The 9,766-nt window shown below is 32.3% G+C and overlaps 1 protein-coding gene across 3 annotated transcripts; it reads left to right on the top strand.

Annotated features, from left to right (window-relative positions):
- The first annotated feature begins 1,089 nt into the window (after nt 1-1,089).
- On the top strand, nt 1,090-9,208 carry tmprss2 (transmembrane serine protease 2). 3 transcript variants are annotated; one of them, XM_079600441.1, is made up of 14 exons: nt 1,090-1,170; nt 1,295-1,382; nt 2,656-2,932; nt 4,230-4,322; nt 4,397-4,513; nt 4,620-4,749; nt 5,341-5,448; nt 5,705-5,748; nt 6,522-6,684; nt 6,757-6,926; nt 7,827-7,922; nt 8,058-8,200; nt 8,303-8,455; nt 8,553-9,208. In XM_079600441.1, the coding sequence occupies exons 2-14, from the start codon at nt 1,365-1,367 to the stop codon at nt 8,559-8,561; spliced, it is 1,521 nt and encodes a 506-aa protein (XP_079456567.1). In that variant the 5' UTR covers nt 1,090-1,170; nt 1,295-1,364; the 3' UTR covers nt 8,562-9,208. The 3 variants fall into 3 exon arrangements, with proteins under 3 accessions (XP_079456567.1, XP_079456569.1, XP_079456568.1); XM_079600443.1 differs by having other exon boundaries at nt 1,092-1,170; nt 4,397-4,471; nt 8,553-9,204; XM_079600442.1 differs by having other exon boundaries at nt 1,153-1,170; nt 1,292-1,382.
- Nucleotides 9,209-9,766: the final 558 nt, after the last annotated feature.

Here is a 9,766-nt window from a genome sequence, read left to right as displayed (position 1 = left end):
CATTTAAATTCTACTGACAAGTTACAACTTTGACCTGACAACATAAATTAGAAAGCTTTACCACCCATACTAGAATTGATCACATTTTATTGTATTTATTGTGGTAAAACTTGTAGAATTTATAATCCTAATATAGGCGATTTTAATATATTTAGATTACAACTGTTGCATGTTGGAACTATAGAGTTTCTAAATGTGTAGGTTGCTATTTTTCATAACAAATGCTATAGATCAATAAAAAAAATGGGGAAAAAGTCAACGGGCCTAATGAGGAGCCACCAATGGTCTTACTAAAGCCTTATTGTAACAAATGCTACAGCTAAACAATTACTAGAATGGCACATTTTCATAAGTGCAAGTACAAGTTAGAATCATGAGCATTAAAGTATGGATCTTCTTGAATTATGGACCAAACAATACGTTTTCCGCACGTGTGAAATGTGTTCTGTTTTAATGATGTCTGATATTAGGAAAAAAAACTTCAGATATTCCAAGACATGACATCGTTAAGAGTCTGATGAACTGTTAAGGAGTGGGACATAAACAATTTCAATATAAGAAAATGTTAAGTAAAGTTAGTTGGGATTCCCGGCACTTGGAAGTAGAAAATTCTGTCAAACCGATAAGGTTCCAGTTGCTTAAATAATATAAAATACATATCTCCTATGTGTAAAAAAGTCATTAGTAACTACTAGGCTATTGGCATGAATGAATTAGGATGGCAGAATTTACATGAAAAATGTACACTTGCAAGCATCTTTTTGAATCTCTTATATTGCTATTATACCTCACGTTCAAAGCTGTGAACATGAAGTGAGCCAGAAGGAAGTGTCTTTAAATGGAAGAATGTTTTGCATATATTTTAGTCTCACCTCATTTGGTTGGTAAACTTAAATGCAAAGCTGTGTCATCTTGATGTGCTGTATTGATAAGACATGTTACTGTATACTTGTTTAGTAGTAAAACATTGGAATTCTCTTAGTTATACACTTTTAGTTCAGGTCAGCAGGGGATATTTTGTATTTGCATACACCTGACTATTGAGAGTTTCAGGTTAACCAAGCAAAGGTGTGGCATTGGCTGCTCATTACACACACACACACACACACACGCACGCAGCAGATGCAGAGTCCGCTAAAACTCAAACACTATAGGAGAACCTTCTGTCAGGTAAGTTTTACTATATATAATTCTAATTCATAATATGTATCTGTCAGAGAGAATCTGTTGGACTCATTTCATACAGATCTAGCCTTTTCTGAGACTAATAATGTTTGTTTTGCTGTATCAGCAGATTTTAGTTTGAGCTTGAAGTTCGAGAGTTTTTTGGAGTTGAACAGTCCAAACAAAGCCAAAGGCTAAAGATGACAAATAAGGATCCGGTAATGACATAATCCATTTTTTCTCTCTCTTAATTTCTATCTGAACATGTTTATCCTCTTCTTTCAGTCACCAATGTCATTTGTTTGTTGTCGATTTCATAAAGCAGGAGTTCTTTGTCAGAGATTCTGTCAGTCAACACATAAGTATTTTGTAAAGCATTAACTATCCTGACCAAAGACGAACTTAATGAATGATTAATCATGATGGTCCTTTAATCTTTTTTCTTTTAAAGGAAAGGAAGTTTGATTTAAATGCATGAAAAACACTCTAAAGATAATAGCATTGAAATGCATTAGCAAGACAATGGTTGATGGCCTGATTTAAGTGTCTGGTCATGTGAGGTTCTGTTCGGTTTATGGCAGCAATGTGCTGTTTTCATATGTGTTTCATTTTCATATAGGGAAATGTTTTTTGAATATATTTAGGGAACTAATTATTGTGCCTGAGTGAAACTGAAATGAAATAAAAATAGACTTTAACTCATTCAGTACTGTTATTGGACACTGCGTAAATGAACAATGTTAATTGCTAAATATTTAAAATAATAATACTAGGTTTTTTTGTGGTGAGAACTATTAATGTTATTTAATTGTTTTTATGGTATTTGATATTCAGCAATTTATTAACACTGCATTTTATATTAACATTGAATGTAATATAGTTCCTGCCACCATTTTTCTTTATTTCTTATATTATTATTAATGATAGTTGTTGTCATTATGGGAATTTATACTCAGCAATTAACATTGATTTAAAAATATATATATATATTTCTGGTGGAAACTACAATATATAATATTTTCAATGTCAAGTAGCCTGTACTGCACATGTGGAATAAATGAAATCTGAGATAAAAAACTTTATTTTTACCAGTGTTGTCAGATAAAAGCAAGTAAAGCTTAATTTCTGTGTCTACTGCTTGTATAATGTTGAACTGACATGTTTATCAGATTAATTATTTGAATTACTATTAAGGCATGTTAAATACCTCAGTCTTTTTATTATCATTAAAAGTAAGTGAGTAATGATTGATTCAAATAATGAACATTCATTTAAAATTCAATCATTTCCTGGAACAGTTTATACATTGTTATTGATATTGCATGCTGTAATTAATTAACATGGGCACTGTTGTCTAAAATAGTCTTTTTGTAACTTCCTTATACATGTTAAATATCCTTTTCACACTGCATTACATCACAATATGTAAGCAAAATAGTTTTCGAACGCTTTTTGAACCTGAGAAACTGACAAAACTCTAATTTCTTTCAGATCTACGCCAATGGTTCTCAGGTGAACCATGGTTTCCAACATGAGGAGCAGCGGCCCCCTCCATACGCATCTTCTTCTGGAATAAACCCAGCTTTACCTCAGTACCCTGGTCCCCAAAACCCACAGTTTCTATACCAGAATCCCTCTCCGCCATATCCTTCAGAGAGATACTCACCTGCTCAGAACCTGCACCAGTATGAGCCTCAAACAGCACCTGTTAGTACCTACCACACGACCACACCTGGACTCCACCGTGGCGCTAAACTAGTTCACAGAGGTATTTAATGCTTTTTAATGCACTGAATGGCTTTTCTGAGGGAAATGTAACGTTATACCAATGCCACATATTGTTTACAATTCACGTCTTTCCATGCTTTAAACACTAATTGAGTGATTACGTGAGCAGGGCTCTCATGTTTTATCAAAAGTTTGGAGTGAGATCTGTTAGGGGAGGAGCCACCCAAATATTAACAGCGTGATACAGCAATTTGTCACGTCACAAGAGCACCAAAACCAGGCTCAGATTTTGTGGGATCATGCATTTGAGGGATCATGCTTTTTAGCCACTTGGCATCACAGACAGCCCACCTTTTCTGGAAGTTCCAGGGAGTCGCACGCATATTGATAGCGGCTCCCTGACACCCACAAATTTCACACTATCCCAGAAATCGTCCAAACAAAAGAGAAGCGGTATTAAAGGTGTAGTAAGCGATTTCTGAGAAATCGGACCGAGCGCCCAAACACACTAGCCAATCAGCAGTAATAAGGGGGTATAAGTCTGGTAAAAGGAATCCACTTGTTCATGAAACATCTAAATAAAGATTTTACACTTACTAGTAAAACCATACATATTTATGTTCTTCAAAACAAAAATGCTTTTGTTTTTTGTTCTTTTGAACTGTTTTAATCCCTGCCACCACCAAGAGATATAACATAAGCTAATTAATCATACATTTATAATGTTAATAATAGAGCTGTGGGATTAGTTTTGAAGCATTATAGAAAAATGCATCATTGAATGTGTGACAGTTTTGTAAAATAGGCAGGAAACTAAACAAAAGCATAAAGCAAGTAATTGATTCTTCTAAAATGGTATAGCAATGTTACTAATAACCCCTTTCAAAACCTGCCCCATTTGTTATAAAATCTGAAATTACAAAATGAATACAGCATTTGTTATTAGGATTTTTTTTTTTTTTTTTTAAATATTAAAAATGTTGAGGGAAAAAAATGCGTCTAGTTAACGGAACACCTCTGGCCCACAAGGAATATCACTTATTGTTTACATTTTGTTATAAAATTTCCAGAATTTGAAAGCTGAGACTTTGTTTCTTATCAAAATAACAAAACTTAATGCGATTTATTGAATGTGAGGCGCGCTACAAATAATGTTTAGTGAAGTTTTGTTCATGCATCACCCGAAAACAGCACAGACTAAAAAGATTGATTCATGGGATTTAATACCGGTAATCGATAGTGGAGTATCAAAATGAGAATCAAGAAATCTATATTTTTAAACTAGCCCTAATATTAAATGGATTTTAAGTTTTTTATGAACTTTGATTCTCTGACAGCTTCCAGGAGAAAAAAATGGCCATGGATCATTGGCACAGTCGCCACCCTACTGGTCATTGCTGGGGTCATAGTTGCGGTGCTTTGGTTTTATGGTAAGATCATTGGCTTTCACACAATACAAGCACCCGTTGTTTCTTGTTCTGATGTCCTCTGTCTGCACCGACAGGTGTGCTTGAGTGTTTGCAAGGGCGGCGGTGTAAAGCAGATAACAAATGCGTCAGCTATTCGCAGTGGTGTGACGGTAAGCTGGACTGTCCATCAGGAGGAGATGAAGCTCATTGTTGTAAGAATCCCTTGCATATGTTAAACCGTGACTTTCCTGATCCCAATCGACGATGCCCTCTTTAGTAAACCCAGCTATACTTCTTTCTCTGTTGTTGGTTTTGCAGTTCGTCTGTATGGATCTAATTTCCTCCTTCAGATGTACTCAAATGTGAACCAAAAATGGGAGTATGTGTGTTCAGATGGATGGAATGACAACCTCGGAATTGAAGCATGTGAGGAGATCGGATACAAGAGGTAATGATAGTGTGATTCATCTCAGTGGAAGTATTACTATTAAAGGAGTATGACATTTTCCCCAGAGACATGAACACTTTTATTAAGCAACGACACATTGAAATGATTAAAAGTTACAGTAAAGAACTCGTCATGTTACATACGTTTTTTATTCTAAATGCTGTTCATTTGCACATTCATCGAAGGTTTCCATAAAGATATTAAGCAGCACAACTGTTTTCAACCTTGATGATAATAATAAATGTTTCTTTATCACTAAATCAGCATATTAGAATGATTTCTGAAGGATCATGTGACACTGACGACTGGAGTAATTATGCTGTGTCATCACAGGAATAAAAAGTGGAAAACAGTTTTTAATTTTTTTTTTATATATTAATTCACAATATTAAGTTTTTTTACTGTATTTTTGATCAAATAAATCCAGTTTTGGTGAGCACGAGATTCCTTTCAAACAATCTTACTGACTCCAAACGTCTTAACAGTAGTGTATCCATACAGTGACATGTTTACAAAATGGATTTTGAATGAATGAATATGTGCTGTGTGTTTGTAATATGTGCTGTGTGTTTGTTTGTGGTTCATCTTCAGGGACACGTATATGGGTTACGAGAAGATTTACTCTAGAGAATTACTGGACTACATGTTGGTGAAGACAGATTCTCTGAATACGTCCACTCAAAGTTTTCTCAGTAAAAGGTGTGTTTTAAGTCTTAACTAACATTATCAAAGGTAAATAAAGGCTGTGAAAATATATTGTTGATTGTTATTAATGCATTAACTAATGTTAATGAATGAGACTATTGTAAAGTGTTACTGAATTTTTTATACAGACTGTTTATAAAGTTATTTACATTGTTAGATTTTACACTTTTGGTAATCTTATTACGGTTTACATTAATTATTGTTTAATAATGTTTTTTTATCCCTTTATGTTTCTCTTATGATAATTCAGTTCAGACTGTCCATCTAACAAAGCCGTGGCACTCAAATGTATTGGTAAGATTTCCATCTCTTTATTTATTTATTTATTTTTAATTTTTTAATAAAATTAATATTTAGGGTTTTTATTAGTTTATTTTCTCTGCATGCTATTTAATCAAATTAAAATAAAATAAAATTCCTTGTAGGGAGCTTCAATGTAGACAGCTATTTTTGATGATTATTGGTTATTATTTTCAAACTACTTTGGTTGGTTAGGTTAGTTTGACTGTGGCTAAATTAATTTCATTGAATAATTCATCCCAGTCATTATTATTGTTAGATTTAACTAAACTAAAACGATTTAAAAAAGTTTAGTGTAACTTAAAGTAAGCTGAAAAAAATAACTATTAAATAAATAAAATATAGTAATAGTAATAGAAAAAAATATAGTAATAAATATTATATATAATAACAATATAAGAAAAAATTAATCGAAATTTAGAAATACATTGGCAGCTCACTGAAATAAATAAGTTTAAGTACTAAAATGACTATAAATAAAATAAAACTAATAAAAATGACAAAAGCACAAAAAAACATTATAAAATTAAAACGAAAACTGAAAATATAAAAGTTAAAGCTCATTCAAAATAGTAAAAGAGTAAGAATAAGAGTTTATAAATTGTATGAAAATAAAACAGTCCAAATTACAAATTTGTCATTGTCTTTTTATCACTCTCATGTGAGAATTTCCATTTTTGGGTGAACTATACACGTAGCTATAGGTTTGTAGCTAGGAAAATGACATCTTGACATATACTGGTGCTGTTTTCTGAAACCCGTTGCAGACTGTGGACGGAGCAGCGAGAGCCGGATCGTGGGCGGGGTCACGGTGACGTCGAAGGGGGTGTGGCCATGGCAGGTCAGCCTGCAAGCTTTCGGAAGGCATTTGTGTGGCGGGTCTGTCATCACCCCGTACTGGATCGTCACTGCAGCTCACTGTGTTCAAGAGTAAGTGCTTTCATTTAGTCCATCTCATTCAGCAAGCTATGACGAACTCTCATAAATGACAAACTTGTGTAGGATTTCAAATGCGAGGGATTGGACCGTGTATGCTGGATTTCTGACTCTTAGCGAGATGAGGCACGTCGCCGGCAATTCTGTGGGCCGAATTGTCAAGCACGACTTTGATCCGAGAACCAACGAAAATGACATTGCACTGATGAAGCTAAACCGTCCTCTCACAATTACAAGTAAGACTGCATTTTCACGTTTATTTCTCAGCCAATAAGAAAATTTCATTATAATTTAATAATACTGACATTAAAAGAAATAAAAGCATTTTTTTCATGCAGTGTTATTTAAGTATTTATGTACTATTATAGTGTTTATTACTTACTAGGATTAGGATTTAAGGTTATATTTTCAGTTTTCATTTTAATTTTAGTTTAACTTTTTTTTTTTAATTCTATTTTAGTTTGTTATTTTAGAACTTCATCGTAAGCTTATTTTATGTCAGTTGCTCACCAAGTCAACATTTTCAAATTTCAGGGATTTTTTTCTTTTTCTTTTTTTTATTCCATAAAACAAATCTTAAAATTTAATTTCAGCTTTTAATTTCTTTTTATATACTTTTAGTTTTAGTTAACCATAACGCCACTGGTTTCAAGCTTGCTCTATTTTTTTCATTAAATGTGACATTTATTAAAAAATGTTAATTTATGTTAATGTTAATATTTAACATTGCATTTAACAATACATAACAACAACAACAATTTTTTTTTTAAATATACATTTTTAATAATAAATAAAAAATGTGCCAGTTTGGTGAACTAAAAATAAAAATAAAGTACTAAATACTCATAAAAGTTAATTTGATTGAACTAATTTGTTTAAGTTTACCCTATTCAAACCATTTAATTATTTTGTTATTATTGATTTCATATTTAAAATTTAATTTGAATCTGTTCTTCACACAAATTACTTCAGAAGACAGACGTTGTATGAACCACTTTTACAAAGCTTTTCCTGACCATTTCCGTTGAAATAAAGAGCGGCTTGAACATTCTACAAAATATCTCTTTTTGTGTTTACAGAAGAAATGTTTGGATGATGACGATTTTTCATTTTGTTTTGTATGTATCTTGTTTCAGCAAACGTCAGGCCAGTGTGTTTGCCCAATAAAGACATGTACTTCTCTGCTCCGCGGGAAAGTTACGTCACAGGATGGGGGTCTCTGTATAGTGGAGGTTTGAAACTTTTTTTTTTTTTTTTTTTTGAAAAGAGCAAATCACAGCAGATCCAAATTGCATGTGCAGTGAATAAAATATCTACAATCTCAGAAATTGAAACGCTTGACAAGCAAATTCTTTGTTTTCTTAAAGGAGGTTCCTCAGAATCCCTACAAGAAGCCAAAATTAGGCTAATCGACAGAACGACGTGTAACAGCCGACCGGTGTATAACGGACAAATCACAAACACCATGATCTGCGCTGGCAAGCTGGAGGGTGGCGTGGACTCCTGTCAGGTCAGAAACACACTCTGGATAAACGCACTACTCAGAAGAGTAACTTAGAGTACTGTAAATATAATACATGTGCTACAATTAAATAAGTGCTGTTCCACACAGGGGGACAGTGGGGGTCCTCTGGTCACAAAGGAGAATTCTCAATGGTGGCTGGTTGGGGACACTAGCTGGGGTGATGGATGTGCTTTCAGAAACAAGCCCGGAGTCTACGGAAATGTGACCTACTTCCTTGACTGGATATATGAACAAATGCGGGTAAGGATTCGAATAAAAAGCCAAACTGTGTCACAGAAAATACTATTAATTTATAATATTTATTTTTATTAAAACACCTCTTTGCATTCTTTTTCAGAAATATTAGCTTTTATATTTATATAAAGAAGTTTTTGAGAAGAGCCACTGATCCAAACCAATGAAACGTAGGAACTGCAATCGTGTCCATGAGACTTTTTTTTTGTATTCTTGTTTTTGCTTATTTTACTTTTTGTTTTCACGTTTAAATGTTTTCCGATACATTTAAAAGAATTATTTATTTATTTTCACTAAGTGCCAATGAAGTGAATTCCACAGTATACAATATGCACTTTTCTAAACATTTTTTAATGTATGTTTTGTATAAAGAACACAATTGTAAATGACTTCATAAAAATCTACACTTGATGATGGTGTCCTGCGTCACTGGCAAATTCCTGTCATCTGGGTTTCTTTGATATTGCAACAGTTCATATTTACATTATTGCAGTAGGCTATTTGACAATGTGACAGGGCAATATTACCGCTCCCATCAGCACTGTGGACAGACTGTATTGCAAAATACTTTTATTATTAAGCTTTACGGATAGTTGTACATGTTTTTAACTACATCAGTATTTTTAGGTTAAAATGTATATAAATGTATAAAGGAAAGAATATTTCCTAGGTCCTCCGACTGGATAACATACTTTAATTTTTTTTCTCCATTTTTAATCACTTGTTTTGCCTTCACATTAAAGTAATTTTTATGAATATAAAATGTTCAAGCTGTCTCAATTACAACTCACATATACAATTACTTAAAATACTGAGTCAATTTTGCTACACAATTGTGTTTTATAATGTTTTTTAATTTATATGTGGAATTTTACATTATTTATTATATTTTAATAAGATTTTTAATATGAAATATGAACTTTGATATTATCATATGTATTCCTCAAAATATAATAATATCCAGTCATATATATGTTTGTAAAATATATATGTATATATAAATATATAAAAATATTTAAAAAAAAATATATATATATATAATCCAAGTTTGATAATAAAATTGTTAAAATATAAGCATTTATATAATATATGTTTTTCATAAAATCTTTTTAAAATATAATAAATGTCAAAGTCCAAATATAAAAACAAAGTTCAAATGCATAGCATGAAATATGTGATGCAGTATTTTAAGTTTGTATATGGGTAGTTGACAAGAACATTGATATTACTATATCTTTATGATTTTTTAACTTAGCCTACATGTTCATATATTTTGAGGACAATATAAACTATATACGGTTTATATTAATATTGCCT

The sequence above is a fragment of the Phoxinus phoxinus genome (assembly GCF_949152265.1).
Source record: "Phoxinus phoxinus genome assembly, chromosome: 23".
Classification (NCBI taxonomy): Eukaryota; Metazoa; Chordata; class Actinopteri; order Cypriniformes; family Leuciscidae; genus Phoxinus; species Phoxinus phoxinus.
The sequence above is the reverse complement of the archived record's forward strand: the minus strand, read 5'-3'. Positions and strand labels throughout refer to the sequence as shown.